The following is a 19754-nucleotide window of genomic DNA, read 5'->3' as shown; positions in this document are numbered from 1 at the left end:
GCCGTATCTATTTTGTTGGTAACACTAACAATAACAATAGCATCCACAAACACTTACCGAACACTTACTTACTATGTGCTAGGCACTGTTCTAAGCATTCAAATATGTCACCTCATTTACTCTTTTTTTTTAACAACAACATTATTGACAGGTAATTTATTCAGATATATCATACAATTCATTTGATTAAGTTTACAATTCAATGGTTTTTAGTAGTCACAGAGTCATGTAACCATCACCTAGTTCCAGAACTTTTTCATTACCCCAAATGGAAACCCCATACCCATTTCCCCAACTCCTCCAACCTTAGACAACCACTATTCTACTTTCTGTCCCTATAAATTTGCCTATTCTGGATATTTCAGAACATCACTTCATTTAATCTTTACACACCCCTATGAGGACATACTATTATTGTCTCATTGTACAGATGAAGAAACTGAGGGCCAGAGAAATTAAGTCATTTGACTGAAACCACATAGTTAGGGAAAAGTAGGACCAAGACTTAAACTCGGGCACTGTGCCTGGTTCCAGAAACGATACTCCTCACCAAAAGGCTGCACCACCCTCCTGAAGATGTAGCTCAGTGCCTGGGAGGGACTGGCATGTAGCAATCACTCAACAAACATTTGCCAATGGTTACTGAAACAGTTACACATAAGGAGAGAAGATAGTGTGGCAGAGCTGAAGATGAACATGAACTTTGGAGCCAATGACTGGAGTTTGAGTTCTAGCTCTACCAATTAGTAGCTGTGTCACTTTGGGTAACTTACCCACTCAGTCTGTTTCCTTCATGTTCCTATCTGTAAATTGGGTATAGCATTCACCTCATAGGGTTATTGTAAGGACTAAGTTAGATGACATCTGTAGAAAGCATTTGGTATGTTGTGTATAGTACATATAATGACAAGAATTACTGTTCTTTTTTTAATAACATTTTAAAATATTTTAATGTTTATTTATTTTTGAGAGAGAGAGAGAGAGAGAGAGAGAGAGAGAGAAAGGGGCAGAGAGAGAAAGAGAGACACAGAACCTGAAGCAGACTCCAGGTTCTTGAGCTGTCAGCACAGAGCCAGACGTGGGGCTGGAACTCACAAGCTGTGAGATCATGACCTGAGCTGAAGTCCAGACATTTAACCAACTAAGCCACCCAGGTACCCCTAATGTTCTTTTTTAAACTTTTATTTATTTACTTTGAGAGAGAGAGAGAGAAAGAAAGAAAGAAAGAGCGAGCGAGCAAGCACACACACATGAGCAGGGGAGGGGCACAGAGAAAGGGAGAGGAAGAATCCCAAGCGGGATCTGCGCTGTCAGTGTGGAGTCTGACATAGGTCTCGATCTCACCAACTGTGAGATCATGACCTGAGCCAAAATCAAGAGTTGGACACTTAACTGACTAAGCTACCCAGGTGTCCATAAATTCTTCTTATTACTACCAAGGGCAAATCACAGCTACCTGAGTAAATGCTATACATATGCTCTACTATGTCATGACCTGTGCTCCTACTTGGCATGTTTGCCACACAGAAATGGTTGTGAAGTCACTGAGAAAATCCACCTAAGCTCTATCCCTGGGGTTCTTAATTTAGAGCCCATGGGCTGGCTTTATTGAGGGGATGGGTCCAAGAACTTGAAATTACTGGCAAAATTCCGAGGTCATTTTCTGTGAACAGGGTCTTAGCAGCTTCTCAAAATGCTTTATGGTCCAAAAAAGACTAAGAGCTTCTGCCACAAACCCAAATTAATGGCACTCTGGCTAGAAATCTGTTCATTAGTGTGTATCAACATTCAGTTTGAAGGCTTCTTAACATAACTTGAAATCACTCCATATTTTTTTAAAAGTTTATTTATTTATTTAAATAATCTGTACATCCAACGTGGAGCTTGAACTCCTGATCCTGAAATCAAGAGTCACATGGTCTTCTGACTGAGCCAGCCAGGCACCCTTAAATTGCTCCATATTTTTGAGAAGCATTATCTTCAAGTGCTTCAAGAATTTCCCTGGATCACCAGCAGCCTTTGGATCCCCTCTGGAGTACCACTGGATTGAAATGGAATCGTCTTGACCCATCTTTTTGCCTAGAACCCTGCCACCATGAAGAACCCAGAAGCAGACACCCACCTGCCTTGCAAACCACATTCCCGATGGGTTGAAACCTGAAGCTGCCCCTCCCACCAAGCACTGGGCAGGTAGGAAACTGGCAGATGAGCCCAGAAGCTGAATTGGAATTGGCTCCGGCGCCACAAAACTCCCAGCCTAATCCTAAGCAGGCACCCCCAGCGGTGCAGAGAACAACTCTGTCCAAGGCCCCTTCCCTCCCCTTGAGAATCTCTAGTTCTCAAGGCCAGCAGTCATCTCAGAAAAGGAAAAGGAAGAATGGTTATGTGTGGAAGAGCCTGTTATCAATTGATTTCCCTCATCAATCCCTTCTCCTGCTCTCCAACCTCATGTGGGACAATGGCTTCCCTGGCCTCGGGGACCAAATCATTTCCCACATCCTATAAAATACAAGCCAGCCCCTCCTGACACTAAAACACCATATATGGGGAGTGTGACTTAGAAAGGGGACAGCAGGTCATTATTCACTTTACACAAGCCTTCCAAGCCTTTACACAAGCCTTCAGTTCACAGAGCTTCTCAAGAACACTGCCATGGGAGGCTGACATCTGCAGGACAAAGCAGACCTCTGGTGTCCCGGCCCTGCCCTCGACCTCAGCCCAGAACTCACCTTGGGTCCATGGGAACTCCGGACTATGACCTTGGTTTGTGGCTGCTGCTCCTCAGCATCCTTCTCTTTGCCAAACTTCATCTTCTTGGGCGGCAGAGATTCGGTCACCCCATCGGTCACCACTGAGTCTGGCTGCCACTTGTTCTTGCAGGCAAAGACACCCACGCTTTCCTGTTTCACTCGAGCCTGCCCAGCCTTATTCCGAACTTCAGCTTGGCCCCTCTGGGGAGCTGCTGGGAGGCCATCGGTGCGGAAGCAGGTGGCTAAATTGAAGACGACGTCACCATCCACCTTCTCCATTTTCACCCGCCCCAGGTCCACCTGACTTCCAAGCTGTGAAAGCTCTGTGCCGGAGCCCCTCTTGCTGCTCGGGACCACATCCATGATGAGCTCCTTGGGGCGGCTGTCATGAGGTAGCAAAGGCAGCTCGGGCATCTTGTGCAGGTTCTGGGGGGTGGCCAGGACCAGCTCGTGGGACATGTAGGTGGCCAGCACTTGGTTTTTAGGCTTCGTATCTCCTGCCAGCTTCAGGCCACAAGCCCCCTGGGGACCTTCCATCTTAGGAGTGCTGTCAGGACAGAGGTGGCTCTCGGATTCCTCAGGCCCCTGATTCACTTTTATGTCCCCACTGCTAGGCTGGACAGACAGTGCCAAGGTCCCTGTCTGAGGGCTGAGAGTCAGGAGGACAGGGTTGACTTGTTCTTCGTAAGGCTTGGCAGCAATCCGGCAAGTTTTGTTCTTTGTGCCAGTGTCCTGCTCTGGAGCAAAGGGGCCTCCAGGCCGTGGCTGCCCCTCTGGAAGTCCATGCACAGCTTCACTGGGGCTGAGAGGTGACACACCAGAAAACTCAGAAACAACGCTGGTGGGCCTGATGGGCACCCCCTGACTGGGCGTCAGCTGCCCGGCACTGGAAATGCCAATGGAAAGCAGAGACGTTTGGTGGTATGGTGACCAGCCAACAGGCAGGACCTGGGTGCTGGTGGGTTTCCCATTAACTGAACACCGTGGGTAAATATTTGCTGGCCCCGTGGGCTTCCACAGAGAGAGCTCCTTGGTTTGGCACCCCGGCAGCCCGGGGGCAATGCGGGCTGGCGTGTAACGTTTGACTGTGCTTGACTGTCCCTCAGTCCCAGCCTGGCTGCCCTTCTTGCCACAGGGGGCACCAGTGCTCTTGGGTTCTCCTTGATCAATGATGGAGATGGGCTCCTGCTTGGGGAGATGGCGGGGGTCTCGGTTGAGGCCCAAGTTAGGGTCTTTGTTCAGCAGCAGGGATGCAGGCACTGGGTTGGCCACTCCCACATAGGTGCCAGGAATGGTGCTGATCAGCGCAGTCGAGTTCTTCACCCAGGTGCTTGGGTCCCCATTCCTCACGATGTCGGGAAAGATGACAAAGGGCGAGGAAGTAGAGCCCAGGCAGGAGGTGACATTGCTACCGGCAGCCTGGGTTGTGCGCTGAGACCTAGACAAAACTGTGGAGAGGAGGGCCTTGCTGCTGGTGTGCACAGGGGTCAATACGGGCATGGGAGGTGTCTTGCGTTGGTTGGGCAATGGAAGCTTCTGGCGGTTGGACTTGGAGGAGAGGTCGAGGGGCATCTCACTGCACTCAGGTGGAGATGCCATCTCTCGCTCCAGCTGTGGAGGTGACTTGAGGGGAGAGAAGGTGACGGAAGTCCCTTCTGTTTGCTGCTCAGCACCACCTGTCATCTTGGCAGGGTGTGGCGGGGCTGAGCTCACGCTGGGGGCTGGCAGCAAAGGCTGTGGGGTTGGAAGCACCTTGGCAGAAGCAGTAGAGAGGGAAGTATCTGCCAAAGGCCCGGGGACCCCATCGGGTGCAGACTGGGTGCTGGTGCTGCTGGATGGGGAAGCACAGGGAAGCCTGTTCACCTCCAGAGAGACCAGCTTGGAATCTGAAGTCAGAGGCCGGGCAACAGAAAATGCATATGGGTAAGACCGTAGCTCTGGGGAGGCCAGCACACCAGGGAGACACCTGTCCTGAAGGTATGAAGGCAGGACAGGGAGTGTGAGAGTGGAGGAGACTCCCAGAGTGGTTGGCAGCGTGGCCATACTGAGCGGCTGCCCACAGCTCGGAGGTGGGATATATACCAGCGGCTGGCTCGGGGTCAGTACTGTCCCTGGCTGAAAGGACAGGGGTACTTTTTGCATAGCTGGTGCCTGAGCTGCAGGAAAACATACTCGGCTCAAACTAAAGGAGGCTGGGATTGGTGCAGAGGTGGGAATGGCAGCCGGTGTGGCGGCCGGCATGGGCGTGGGGGCTGGAGTGAATATTGGGGCTGGGGTGGGCGCAGGCACTGGCGTGGGAGCAAAGGCAGGAATGAGGGTGGGGGTGGAGGGTGGGCCAGAAGATGGGGTTGGGGTGGGCATCGGCACCGACGGAGGGGCGGGAGCTGCCGGAGGTGTGGACGCCGGCATGGGGGCCAGAACTGGAGTGGGGACAGGAGTGAGGACCAGGGTTGGAGCTGATGGGGGCACAGGGGCCTGGATCAGAGCCAAGGGAGGAGCCGAAACTGGGACCGAGAGGGGGGTAGGGGCTGGAGCCGACAGGGGGACCGGACCTGAGGGGGGAGCAGAAGCTGGCACAGGCACCAAGACAGAGGCTGAAACCGAAAGGGGGTTCGAATCAGAGATGAGTGTGGGCACCGACGGCGGCGCTGGAGCCAGAGCTGGGACTGGTGCTAAGGGAGGGGACGGGGCTGGAACTGAGGTGGCGACCTGGACGGGAACAAGCCCAGAGTGGGGCACCGGGGTGGGGACAGAGAGGGGAACCTGGAATGGATCTGGAACAGACGGGGGGACGGAAGCTGAACTGGGAGCGGGGGGGCAGATGGGGGCTGGCAGCGGACTAAAGTTAGTGGGGACCAGAGGCAGGGTTCCCTCCACAGGGACTCCAGTCCCCAGAGTTGCCAGAATGAAAGTATTCTTCTCCCCAACACCGTGCCGAGAGTCCAAAGCCTTCACCCCAGCTGCTGAGCAGTCTGTTTGTTTGCTCATTTGGGTGCCGAGGGGAGCCCAGGAGCAGTCAGCCCTGCTGTTGGCAGCGTCGGCACTGTCGGGAGTGGTAAGCTTGAGCCCGTCTCCGGGGCTGCTCAGTGGCACCAATAGGCCCTCAGCCTCCGCCACGCTCCCAGCATAGTCCATTTTTGGCTGGGGGTCATCAGGCTTGTCTTCTGACTTGTGCCCAAGTTTTTCTGCTGCATTGCCATCTGGGTCTGCCCCCCGGGCATTGCTGCCACTTCCAACTGCTGTGAGCTCCACCTGCAACGACAGAGCAGCGTGCCCGTCTTAGCTAGCTCTCTGCGGATGGCGCAAGTGTCCCGAGGCCCGGGAGAAGCGACTGCTGGTCCTCTTTGCAACTCGACCAACCGGGTCTCGGCAGAGGCAAAGAGCAGCTGGCCAATTTCTGTCTCACATACGGCAAGTCCTGGGAAATACCCTGTTCCTTCCTGCCCCCCTTCTTGGGATGGCAGACTGGGCATGTTGCCCGGGGCAGTTTGGCTCCGCCCTTTGGCGGGCGACATGTGGCTTCACATGGCCCCTTACCTTGGAAAAACTGCTGCTGACACAAAACTCCTGAGATCCAAACCGCTGGCAGTCACCTGTCGTGGACTCCTCATCAGAAAGAGGTGCTCTTCTAGCATGGGAGACACAACCAGAGAAGAGCCATGAGGCCTAGCCTTTGGGCCAACACCACCTTCGGCAGAACACCTCCTGCCTGCCTGGGTTCCCATAAAACCTTCCTGTCCTACTTCTCTTGGTGGCTGGGAGGACATTACAAGCAACTGGAGGGGTTGAAGTCACAAGCCGGAGCCTGCATGCCCAGCTTTGCAAATTCTTGTAAAGGAGCCCAATCTGACTAGACTCCCCTCTTTGGGCTATGTATCCTTTTTTTTCTGGGGCTCTCACCAGGAGTGTGGAGGACAGCCCAGCACCTTTGCTTTGTCCCCAGAGCTTACCCATCAAGGTGATCGTCCGGCACGTATTGGGCATTGCCAAAAGGGGAGAGATGAATCACAGAAGATCTCAAAAGGCATGCAAACCAGTTTTCTCTTAAGTACACTCTTATTTTAAGTCTATAAGGGAAGTTGGCTGCTGGTATCATAAGGGTAATCCTTTTCTAAAACAAATAACCACCTCCATTGTGTGTCATGTTCTAAATTTGAATCATCACCTATTCACCCGATGGGGTTGCCTAGAGCAGATACACATTTATTAGGGCGCGAGGCCACCAGGTCACTGGGTGCTGAGGGGCATTTCAAGGGCATGACTTCTTTCCCTCTGGGGCACCTCTTCCCCTTTTCTAAAGCACCACCAAACTCCAGCCAGCACCTGCCCTCCTACATTTCTATCCTTGCCTGCACGCCATGCCTGCCAGCTCCCCACTCCTCCTTCATCCACTCTCATCCCAAAGGGTGGCCTGCAAGGCCACAGACTCCAAATTCAAGTTGGTATATTGCAAAGGAAAGGGCTGAACACCAGAGAGCTCAGTCCCAAAGGAGAAAAACCTAACTGAACTCCAATCTACTCAAAAAGTCTTCTGTAGATTTTGAGTAAGAATCTTAGAAAATAGGGGCACGTGGGTGGCTCAGTCAGTTAAGCATCTGACTCTTGGTTTTGGCTCGGATCATGATGTCATGGTTCATGAGATCGAGCCCCACAGTGGGCTCTGAGCTGACAGCAAGAAGCCTGATTGGGCTTTTCTTTCTCTCTTAAAATAAACTTAAGACTACAAGGTGAAGTTCAAGACAGGACAAATACCCACTAGAAATTTAGTTTTTTGAGGAGAGTCACTCTCTGCCCTAGGGAAGACACTAATGGGGCAAGAACCCAGGTGAGTGGCTGAGTGGAAGGTCTGGGTGCAAGAATAAAGCTCCAATGGGGAAAAGCACAGGAACGCTCTGTGTGCCTCTGGGGAGGTGGGCCACCTTGCGTCTTTGCCCTCAGCTCTCCAACAGCCTAGGAAGAAGCCAGCATCTGCCTCACCAGCCACCCTAGCCTAGGACAGTCAGGGAGCCTGTAGCCAACCCCCACAAAAATGGGGAGGGTCCTGCTAACTCCCTCCCTCTCACTGGAACAGGGCACTGGTGATGGACTCCAAAATTGTACCTGGGACAAGAGAAGCTAAAAAGGCAAGGGAGATCACCACAGTCCTCTTCCCATTGTTTCAGGGCTCCAGAAGGGGCTAACCAGGGGGAAATGTCTGTCTGGTCCCATTAAAACGTAACTAGGCTGGCAGAAGTGGGAGAGTTCCACTGCTGGCAATGACTGCTGGTGACAAACAGAAATGAGTGTAAGGACAGGCAAGGGCTGGAGATGCAGTCAGGGGTCTCGAGGAAGGGGAGGAAGGGGGCCCTGGAGGAAAGGGAAAACATACTTTGACATTAGCTCCTGGGAGACCAGAAAAGCAAGCCCTATACTCCCAGCCTTGGGCCAGGAAGAAGCATATTCCAACTGGACTGGCCAGTGATGGTTTTGGAAGGAGGACGGTGGCAAAGGGAAACAAGCAGCATTGCCCTCCCCCTTGCCAACCCCACCTGAGGGGCTGGGGACCCCACCTGCAGGGGCTCCCAACCAAACAAAGGGGATCTAGCTGCATATCAACCCCCTGCCCTTGCTGGACTCCCACCCCCGGATAAAATCACCTTGAATGCAGGAACCCCGCCCTCAAAGACAGCCACCAGACGCCAGCAGAGCCAGCCTGCAAGCCCAGAGACTCTGGGGGTGGCAGCAGCAGTGGAAGCAGCAGTCCTGGCCACTCCAGCCATACCCATGCCTGAGTACCAGTCCCTGAGGCTCTGGGAAAATGTTGTGTGGCCACGTTTCAAATCCTCAGAGGAGAGGGGTGTGCAAAGCTAAGCAAACATTAAATCGCTCCATGGAGAGAAGAGCCTGGGACAGGAATAGCTTGCAGGGGAGGGGTGCACAAAGAGAAGTGGGTCAACCAGGCAAGGTTAGGAGAGTACAGGCAGCAGGGAGGAGGGGGCAGGGGTCAGTCAAAGCAGGCTTCAATCAGGACTGAAAATCAATCCCACCATTTCTTCCCAACAGAGATGTCCCTGGGCGATTGTGCTTAAGGCTCTGTTGAACTTAAACCAGAAATGGCCATAACCTTTCAGGGCTGTTTTCCTAACTATTAAGGGCTAGCACCACTGTCCAACCAGATCTTTTTCAGTTCCCACTGGGCCCTGACCACACCATACACATCAGGCCCCTTAGATTCTATCCCCTGCAGACTTTCCCTGCCTGAGTCCCAGCACACCCCAAGACCACCTGCATTCCAGCCAGGGTCTTCCTGAAACACACCATGTGGGAAATATCAACCCTCACCTCAAACTCCTACTCAACCCTCAAGCCCCTGCCCAGATGTCACTGCCTCTGGGAAGCCCTCCCTTATTCCCCCAGGAAGTCTGCCATTCTTGCATCTAGACTCCCACAGGACCTGTACATGCCTCTCTATAGCACTCACCATCAGTGTCCCATGACTGTTGGTTTGCTCTTGCTGGATTTAACAAATGTTTGTTGAATGAAGGAATGAATGGATACAAGACAGAAAGCAAGCGAGCAAGAAAACAGAGAGTCAGCCAGAGGTTTGACTAGAGTCAGCCGTCTGGGGCTCCCAGAAGGGCCCTGCCCCTGTTCTCACAGTCCTCAACTGCATCTGATGAAGCTGGTCAGGTTTCTCAAACAATTTTAAGAGTTAGCCCCCACGTGCAGCTTTACACCCAAAATTTCTAAGTTCTACCATTTGTAAAGGGCTGAGGAAGATGATTTTTAAATAAGGTGGGATACCATTTTGGAAATCAGCTGTAGCATGGCCTAGACTGTAGAGGAAGGTGACAGTAAAGGGTAGATGAGATCAGAAGTGACAATGCTTAAAAGGTCATCTTAACCACTAGGCATATTTGGTAATGTAACATCCCAAGAAAGGTCCATAAAGAGGGAAAGTCAGGTTTGGGACTCACTTCCTGTTCCTTTCTCAGCAGGGATTTAGCATGGACAGTGAAGCAAGGTAACTTGTCCACTGATTTTTTAAAGGCTCTAGTCCAAATCTCTGCCTCCAAGGCTCAACTACTTATAACGAGTTGCCAGTGAATGCTTATACAAATCGATACCACCACCCTCCTTCCCCCAGTTCATCTCTTAGTAAGTATCTAAGGACATACTTCACACCCAAAGGAAAATATCTTTCTAATGCAGATCTGAGAGGGATTTTGTCTTATTTTCCTTAGTCCTGACTTATATTCTAAAATTAAATTCCTTTTAAGTCCATCTCTAACTTGTTCCTCAGCATAGAGAACATTAAACTATTAGGCACTAATGGCTTTAAAAAAAAAATAAAAAGGTCTATTCTCCTAACCTGAACCTAAGACAAGTATATAGTTCTGTTAAGAGCAGAAGAAAAAAGAAGATACACACAAAGACGTCCATTCCTTTACCCTTCGAAATTACCAACATTCCCCCACATGCACACACACCCATTGCACACACTCCCAAGATTTACCCAAGGAGACACCAGATTTGAATCCTAGGAAAAGCCATATTGTTCTTTATTCTAGGGTATTGATCTGATGTATTTGGATTTATTTATTTTTTTAATGTTTATTTATTTTTGAGACAGAGAGAGAGCATGAACGAGGGAGGGTCAGAGAGAGAGGGAGACACAGAATCTGAAGCAGGCTCCAGGCTCTGAGCTGTCAGCACAGAGCCCGACGTGGGGCTCGAACTCACAGACTGTGAGATCATGACCTGAGCCGAAGTCGGTCGCTTAACCGACTGAGCCACCCAGGAGCCCCTGATGTATTTGGATTTATACAGTTGATGGATTGAAACAACAGCTAAACACCAGCAAGCCTGGCTTTTCTAAAAATGAGAGAGGCACTGCAACTATCACACGTCTCTGTCTTTGTCCCGGGGTCACGAAAGTCAAATATAAAATCTGAAGGCCATTTTGAGTGTCCTTCCTATGGAGAGTGATCAGTAAAGGGCATAGTTTGGTCAACCAAACATTTTGGTGAACAGAAAATTTAAGACAAACACGTATCACCAATTCTCAATTTCGTATGACAACTACATTAAGCCGTTTGATCTTCCTGAGATACTTCATAAGGATCTCACTGCGAATCATCATTAGCCTCATGAGGCAGGAAAGCGCTGATCACCAGAATACCCACTAACAGTTCCCAGTATACAGCTGAATAATAAAACTGTCTTTCTTCCAGGCTTAGATCAAGGACCAAAAATATCTTATGCGTATCCTTGAGCACCGAACATGGATGCAGCAAATAAAAATTGCAATCATCTGAGCTTCCCCTCACTCCACAATCTGACAGTTCTTAATGAGTAGACAAATGTTAGTTGGACAAAGGTCATCTGCTGGCCTCCTCACCTTCATCTGAACAGGAATGTCATGGCAAGGCAGGCCACTGACACAGTCCCAGCCCCAACCCATCTCAGGAAAATTAGCAACCAAAGCCTCTTCCCCAGGGTCCCTCCCAGGGAGTGCTGCAGCTGTCCCTCTGGTGAGTAGGTACCGCTCACTGGAAGCCAGCAACAGCTACCTTCCCAGCCTCCTCACCTCTCCTCGTTGATGCCACACATGCGAATCCGGTCAGAACTGGTCCAGTTGTGCACGCCGCTGTAGAGTGGTGCTGTCGAGATCATGACAGCCACTCACCACCAGATAGGACCTGCTGTGGCCGCTCCCCCTGGGAAAAAAGAACTCCGAAAAATCAAAACTCGTAACAGGGACAGCTGCTTTAACCACCTTTAACAAGGAAACATTTAAATAAAGGCAATTATGGTACCAAAACATTAAAGCAGTCTTTCCCACAAGGCAGCCTGCTAAGGAAAATTAAGGTCCAAATGGGGATGAGGGTGCACCAGCTTTCCAGGAATCCATAGGTTTCAGGATGGAGACGAGGATGCTGTTAATCACCTAGAGTGATTTTTAAATTATCTTAAAGACAGATATGCCTGAGTGTTCAAGGAAATTCAATCTATTCCAGACAAACGAGATGACAGTATCTTTTTTCATACACATTTAGCCCAACCAACTGCAATTAGAGGGTTGTTCCCATATATGAACAATGCGTTGAAAGACTACTGGGGATCTTTTTCTCAAACCTCTCTAAATCCACGGGTACTGAAGTATTTGAGTGATGTACCAATTTAAGTTTTCCAGAGGAAGCACATGCTTTCTTTATAAGCCCTTCAAAAATACTCTATTCTGATTTCGACTTGGGAGTTATACAGATATAACACGTATATCTAAGCTGGTTTAAAGTTCCCTAAAAATCAGATGCAATACCCCTTGTACTCTGGCCACAAACAAGTAAACAAACAAAAAACAACGGTCCGTGAAAAAACCACACATTTCTGTCCTTGTCCCTTTCTACAGGTCTCGTCATCCCCATGACCTACCACCCCCTCCAGCAGCTAACGTCCAGCTGTCGCTGTTGACAACCACTGCACAGCCAACTCACCCTTCTAGAGAAAATGAGGCATCAAGAAAAAGAGGTTTATGTTTACCCAATGAGCTTGTCTTAAGACCCTTAAACTCTTGAATTAACTTATTAGCTAAAGTCTTCTTCATCAAAGCTCAACTGAACAGAACCCTCCAGCGATCAGAATTTTCTGTTCTCCACTTTGCCAAGAAGTAAATCACTAAAATACAGTCACATCAGGGGTTTGTTTCATTAATTCTTTATATAATTTTCAGAGACTGTCCACACTCAACACAATAGCACTTATCCATTCAACAAATATTTACTGAGCTCCTACTGTATGCCAGCACTGTCCTCGGTACTGGGGATTCAACAATTACCTAACAACACCGAAATCACTGCCTTCATGAAACGTGTATTCTAGTGGGATGAAATGGACAATACACATGTGAAATGATTCCTGTTATAGTATAAGGTGGTATATAACACAAGCTAAGGGCCATGGTGACAGAGGTGGGGCGGGGGGGGGGGGGCGCAGAATGGGCTACACTCTGTAAGTGGGTAATCAGCCTATGTCTTGCTGAGGAGACATTTAAACATCCTGAAGGAAGCAAAGGGGTGAGCCATGTGGATATCTGGGGGAAGAGCATTCCAGGCAGAGGGAACAATCTATGCAAAGGTCCTAGGGCAGGAGGCTACATGATAAGATCAAGAAAGAGCCAGGAGGCCAGGTGGCTGGTACAGCAGAGTCTCCAAGCAAGGGAGACAGGCAGTACAAGGACAGCAGAGCCACAGCCTCCCATTCTCATCCTGGTCCTCACCTTCCCCATGTCTGTGGCGCAGGATACTTCTGCCCTTGCTTTCTTTGTACTTGCCCCACTCTTGGCTTTCCTGACCCAGTGCCTGATGGCTTCTCCAGGCTCTTCTCTCTCTCTACCCACCCCAGAAACCCAGCCCTCATCTTGCCTGGTCTCTCCTCACCCCTGTGAGACCCCATCTCTTCCCCTTCCTTCCCTCTCTCTCTCCCTACCCCCTTCTCTCTCTCTCTTCTCCATTCCCTCTCAATTTCTCTTTCCTATTCCCCTCTATTACTCATCCTCACCTCCCTCTTCCCCCTGTTATTCTCCCATCTGTCTCTCTCTTTACCTCTTCCCTGCTTCTCTTTCCCCTTTCCAATCTCTCTTGGCACAATCTGCACTCCTCCACCTTCCTCCTTGCTCCCCTCATCCTCATTTCTCCCTTGGGATCCCCTCTCTTCTCCCTCTCCTCCTCCTTCCCTTCCTCCCTCCCCCTGCATCCCCCTCCCTTCTACTCTTTGTCCTCACCTCAGCCTTCAGTCCCCCCCCATCTGTTTCCCTCTATCTCTCTTATGTCTCTTTCTGTCTCTCTAGCTCAGTCTGGCTCTCCTTGGTTCTCCCCCACTCCACGTGTGTGTGTGTGTGTGTGTGTGTGTGTGTGTGTGTGTACCCTGCTCCTTCTCCTCTCTAGCTCCTGAGCTCCCCCAGTTGCAATTCTCCCCTTCCTGCACCAAAGACTCCCAAATCTGTATCTCTATCCCTGACCTCTCTCCTTAGACCCAGACCAGAATTTCCAGCTGCCAGCAACTTGCTGTTAATTGGATGTCCACCGAGCCCCTCAAACTCAATGTGTCTCAAACCGAACTCATTATCTGTTCCCATAAACCTGCTCCCCACCCCCCACGCCCAGCGTGTTTCCTATCTTAGTTAATGGCACCACTATCCCCCAGCCTGGAAATTTCAGCAGTGTCGTCTTCAACTCCTCTCCCCCCACCCCCCACCGGCTGCCCACAGCCAATCAGGAGTCAAGCCTTAATAATGCCATCTCCATGTTCTCCTGCCCCTCTTGCCACCACCCTGATGCAGGCCCTCTATCATCTCTCACCCAGAATATTACAATAGCCCCTTAACTGGTCCCTCTGCCTCCAATTTCTTGATTCTACAATCAATTCGTCTTCTGAAGCACCAGTTCGACCCATGTTGCCCCCGCCCTCCTCAAAAGCTTTCAATAGCTTTCCTGTCTTCAGAATCAAGCCCAAATTTCTTAGCACAGCATTCCGGGCCCTCCAAGACCTGGCCTCAAGCCTCCTCTGGTCTCCTCTTTGGCCACATCCTGCTGTTTCCCTGCCGCCTCGCTGTCCCAGCTCCTGACCCTTCCCTGAACAGACCATCCAGTTTCAGGACTTTGCTGCTTCCTCACCCTGCAATGGCCTCTCCTGTGCCCCTCCTCCTCTCTGTGTCACCCCTCAAAGCCTGGCTTAAATGTCATCATGTCATCTCCCAAGCCCCAACCCCCGGTCAGTTAACCCTTCCCTCTCTGGTTCTCCTCAAATGTTGTATTCCTACCTCTCCCACAGCACTGATTCTTACTCTTCTCTGCAGTGTGGTTATTTGGGGGTATGGCTTGTCTGTCTCCCCCACCAATCAAGCTACTTAAGGTAAGAAATATCCTCTTTTCTGTCTCTGGTTCCTCTGCAATGTCTTACATATGGTAAGTACTTCAGTAAATGAGTGTTATATGGAAGTGAATCCTGGAGGAGAATTGAGGTGATGACCTTGAGAAATTACAAGGAAAATCAACCCCCCCAAAAGTGTCCCTTGTGCTTAGTTACTATAGGAAAGAAGGCTGGACTTCAGTGAAAACACTATGCGTTACCTATAGCACGTCGTTTGCAGCAGCATGATTCCAGCATAGTCCATTGTCTTTGAGTTGTTTTGCCCCTCTGTAAATTGCAGGTAACTGATGGATATGCAAACTCTGTATTGTCCCATAGAGTTTGGAGTGACTTCCCTCCCCATTGTGGAAAAACCAGTTTTGCCTCCATTTGCAATTCAATTCCTTTACTCCATATAAATTTGTGCTTTTGGACTTTTTCTCTGAACCAGCTAGAACATCTGTCTGGTTCCCTGGCTGATTAATGAGTAAAATAAAATCTTTAACACATGTTCATTTTTACATCTATATAAGACTCATGATTTTACCTTTTTCTAAAAACTATCCTTAACATTCCTAAGACAGCTACGTGGGTTAACGCATGATTTTAGAAAGATTTCAACAAGGGGTAAGACAAATGGATGGACTGTCTGCTTCATATCAGTTCACCAGGATCCCATCCCATCCCTGAACATCTTGGTCAATCAAGTTGTGACTTTTTCTTAGACTAACTTGGAATATCCCAGTTTAAGAAACAACAGCTCAGCCCGTTGACTGACACACCAGGTACTTTTTAAAAATCTTTTCTCCCTATGAAGCATTAGAATAAATCAGGCAATGAAAGGGGTTACACTTGCCACAAGATGAATTTTAACACAAAGTTTGAGTTTAGTGCCTATCTGAATATCTGTAGGCAGCAGATATAAGTCAAGTCACCACTGCTTTTTCACTCTTGGGTTTATTTTTGTTCTATTTAGAGGGGATTAGTAGTTTATAGTGCCTGGGACAGAAATCAGAGGGGAGAATGAGGCCTGGCATTTGAAAACACAACACATAAAATATCATCACCTAGATAAAGGAGTTTTTAGACCCCTCAAAGCAAAAATAACAACAACAAGAAAACCAAGAAAAAAACAAAATAATTACCAGATAATATCACACATTTTAGGACTACCTAAAGGCACCCCTATTTTCATGAGATCCAGAAGATAGAATATTTGCTTAACTCTTGGCTTCCCACTCTTCTGTTATGAATTCCTCAGCCCCTTTTCCTATGTAAGGCCTACCGCTGCTATTAACGGTAGCCTTTGCGGAGGAGGGGAGGGGAGAGGCAGAAAGCAAGGGCAAGAGGGCAGTGAGCTAAGTGGTCTACACAAGAAGGCAAAATTGGTCCTCCGGAGCCAGAGAGTAAGCAAAGGGAACTTCCAAAGAGGCACTGATGGCATCAATGTCCACAGGACCAGAGGAGTCCAGATGGCCAACGTATACCAATGTTTCCCAAGTCAGAATCACCAAAGAGCTTGTTCAAAATACAGATTCATTAGTCTCAGCCCTGGAGATTCTGATCTGGTAGGCCCAGGGTGTCATTTCATCATTACCATGTCCAATCAAATTAGTAACCACTCCACCGTACACTGCTTTTCAAGAGAGGTGAGCAAAACAGAAAAACCTTACACACACCACCCCTTGGTAGGTTCCGCTGGCATACACACTTGTGTACTGACTTGCTTTTGCTTACAAAGCCTGCATTCGTGTGTGGTGTGCATTCTCAATCTGTGTGTCTTGCTCTCTGTGATGGGAACCATCACATCAAAGGCTAAAGGCAAAGTTCCTAAAAGGAACTTGGAAGAAACCTGGTAATCCCGATGTGACCCGGGAAGCACAGGCACAAGGATATGAAATACCTCAAAGGATTTTCCCAGATACCGCAACCATGTAATTGTTAAGAAATGAACAGCTGCATGGCCCCAGAATCAAATGCCGGTCACTGCCTGCAAGGCAGTGGGACCACAGTGAGCAATCCCTACTTTGCGGGGGAAAACTCAAAAGACACATCCAATTCAGAGTGAGAACAAAGAAGAGCACATGCTCTGCCAACCCAAAGTGATAGTGGGGCTGAAAAAATAAATAAATACAATGTTTTGATTAAGCAGGCATACCGATGCACACTTAAGGAGGGCTGACCAAGATCCAAGGGCATGAATCCAGCAAGTGGACAGCAGAGAGGAGGCAGTCAGACATAATTACTACATTACAAAACAGGGGAAACCAAAGAGAAAATGGACTAATAGGAGAACAATAACTTTAAAATGGTGAAAATAGCAGCTAAGCTGAGGGCAAGCAGGTAGTAGAAGACAAACCATAATGAGGCAGAGAGCTTTCCCCCCACCAAAAATTCAAAAGAAAAAAATAACCGCCAGAAGACAAGGGCAGGTGTGAAAGGCATAACAGAGAGGCCCACAGAATAAAACAACCAAAAGAAAAAATGAAATAGGGGAACCTGAAATATTTCACCATCATGGGCCAAACTGAAACACTGTGGGGAAGCACTTAACACAGACATTTTAAAAAGTTTAGAGAGAATATGTTATCAAAAGGGGAAGAACATCAAATTATAATCCAAGTCAGGGTTAGGGGGAGCTGGTAACGGGGGATAGGCAGCACTAAAATCTCAAAGAAGATTTTACAGATTGGGTAGACATTTTCTGTTCTGTTTTGAAATGAATATGCCAAAACAAGCAGATTTCACAACAACTACAAGCAAAAGTATGGTCATTGTGCATATGAGGAAGAGAAGGACACGAAAGGAGGTAATACAGCATCTATCTGACAAAATGTCTTTTACTTTGGTAAAACATTAACCTTGAAAATGGCCAGACAGGGTGTTTGTCCAGTGAACAAGTTCCTCAGAATCATGTAGCTTCCTTTCTGGCCAAAGACCCCTTATGTGCAGAACAACATACAGGATACAACCAGGCCCTTTACACATAGCATGAAACCTTTCCCATTTGTTCATGGTTGGACTCTTACTATCTAGCCAATAAATTAGAAGTTCAAGATTAAGAAGGTCTCACTTAAACTAAATCTGGTAGTACTCTCCCAGGCTTCTTTTGGTTCACATTGTCTGGTGACCTGGAAGCAATTATGATTTTAAGAAATGAAAGAGCCGGAAAATATTCTTCTTGAAGCCTGGCCCTGAATCTGTCCTCAAGAGGATAGGCGTGGCCAGTAGACAGTTTAAGAAGGAGGGTTGGGCCAGTGATGACTAATGTGTAAAGAAAACCAACTTTGGGACCTATTGCTCCAACAGAAATCTAGAGTTCTGAGTAAAGCTCCCATAAGTCAGAGATATTCACATTCAAACTTCATGGAATCAAAGGAGAGGCCAGCCCATTACCCCACTTTGGGAAAAGCAGCACCTAAAACAACCCCAAGGATTTCCAAGAGACATCCAATGGGCCAAGGGGAAGAGGCCAGGACTCCCACCTAACCACTGAAATGCCTTCAGAAAGAGGTCAAAAGGTCTCAAAATCAGTGGTTTTTTTTTTTAATGTTTATTTATTTTTGAGAGAGCTAGAGAGCATGTGAGCAGGGGAGGGGGCAGAGAAACAGAGAGACAGAAGATCCAAAGCAGGCTCTGCACTGGATAAGCAGACAGCCTGATGCGGGGCTTGAACTCACAGACCATGAGATCATGACCTAAGCCAAAGTCAGACACTTAACCGACTGAGCCACCCAGGCACCCCACAAAATCAGTTTTCAGTAGGAAAGTGTACACATACTCAACAAAGATAACTTTACCTGGTTTTTAGATATGGAGCCCCTACCACAGATCTTACCTGCCCTGTTGCTCTCTGCCTTCTTCCACATGCCTTCCACTCAGTCCTCCCCTCCACTCAGCCCTCTGGGGAGACCACTGAGCTGCTGGAGGTTCAGCCCCTGTTGCCTCCAGGGACCTAAACTTAACCCTAGCCAGGGCCCTGGCCCTAAGGGCCCACCATTGAGGTCTAGAAAAAGATAGATTTGGGGCCAGTGACCAGTGTGGAATATTTCAGTGTGGAAGCCAGAATTTTGCCATGACATTTCCAGGGCCAGGATGGAGCTGCAAAAGGGATCATGAGATCTTACCTAACCCTGGCCCACACAACCTTCTGGCTCCAGAATCCAAACCCTAGGCCTGAGCCGCACCTGACCATGCACCCTCAACTCATATATCCCCATCTAATCATATATCCCAAACCTCACCCCCTAATGAGGAAGTTCTCCCAGTGCAAATTGTCCTAATCTAAGGATTTCCCATATAAAGGTGTTCTAATATTCTCCACAGGCTTTCCCTCTAATATCCATATCCCCTCACCTTCTGTACCATTAACCAAATATCCCCTTCCCTGAAACTCAAGAGTCCCTTATACAAGCCCCAATCACTTTACTTTGCTTCCCTTCATGCAAACAGGCTCCTCTATCACTACATGCTACCACACACCCACACCCCCCCACACACACACACGCAAAATCAACTGGAAATAATCTGCTGGGCAACTGAAAGGAGGAAGGGGCCCTTTGTACTGTTCATCCCAGCCTTCTGCCTGACTAATCCATTGTAGCACTCTCTAGTTACCCTGAGGGTTTTTTCTACCCAAATATTTCTACTGGTTGTACCCCAAGGGATAAGTCTTATAGGAGACATTGAATCGTGTTCTCAGATACATTAATTCCTGTATTTAGCGAGAAGACTAAGTAGTTGCCTGCACATGGCTATAGCATGGACACCTTCATAGACACCTTGGTACCTCCACATTTAAAACCCTGGCCTATAAACATTTATGAGAATGGATACAAAATTATTTTAACTACCTGTTAAACACATGAGAGCTTACTCATTCAAATGAATGTAGTTACCTACAAAGCAATCACCTTGGTAGGCTAGACCTTTGGATGGAGTGACCAGGGCTTGCAATCTCCCTGGGGCTCTTCAGTGAATATTACCACCCAAACCCTTTCCAATCCAAACCATACCATTCTTAATCTCCCCACTAGTGCTGGATCTACACTCAGTCAGAAACTTGATGTTTAAAAACTGCCAAAATCCATTCAGAGTCATCTATTCACACAGCAG

General features: G+C 48.6%; 1 protein-coding gene across 7 annotated transcripts in view; it reads right to left on the bottom strand.

Moving 5' to 3' along the window:
- The window catches only part of BCORL1 (BCL6 corepressor like 1), a 63902-nt gene that overhangs the window by 33276 nt on the left and 10872 nt on the right, over positions 1 to 19754 (bottom strand). For 6 of the 7 annotated variants that reach the window (XM_047843117.1, XM_047843116.1, XM_047843115.1 and 3 more), the window contains 3 exons: positions 11320 to 11449; positions 6288 to 6378; positions 2730 to 6002 (listed from right to left, as the gene is read on the bottom strand). In XM_047843117.1, the coding sequence (XP_047699073.1) occupies positions 2730 to 6002; positions 6288 to 6378; positions 11320 to 11405 (3450 nt within the window). In that variant the 5' untranslated portion in view covers positions 11406 to 11449. Of the gene's footprint in view, positions 1 to 2729; positions 6003 to 6287; positions 6379 to 11319; positions 11450 to 14860; positions 18203 to 19754 lie in introns of those variants that run through there. The other variant, XM_047843118.1, reaches the window with a different exon arrangement.

This window comes from Prionailurus viverrinus, chromosome X (genome assembly GCF_022837055.1).
Source record: "Prionailurus viverrinus isolate Anna chromosome X, UM_Priviv_1.0, whole genome shotgun sequence".
Lineage (NCBI taxonomy): Eukaryota > Metazoa > Chordata > Mammalia > Carnivora > Felidae > Prionailurus > Prionailurus viverrinus.
The sequence above is the reverse complement of the archived record's forward strand: the minus strand, read 5'-3'. Positions and strand labels throughout refer to the sequence as shown.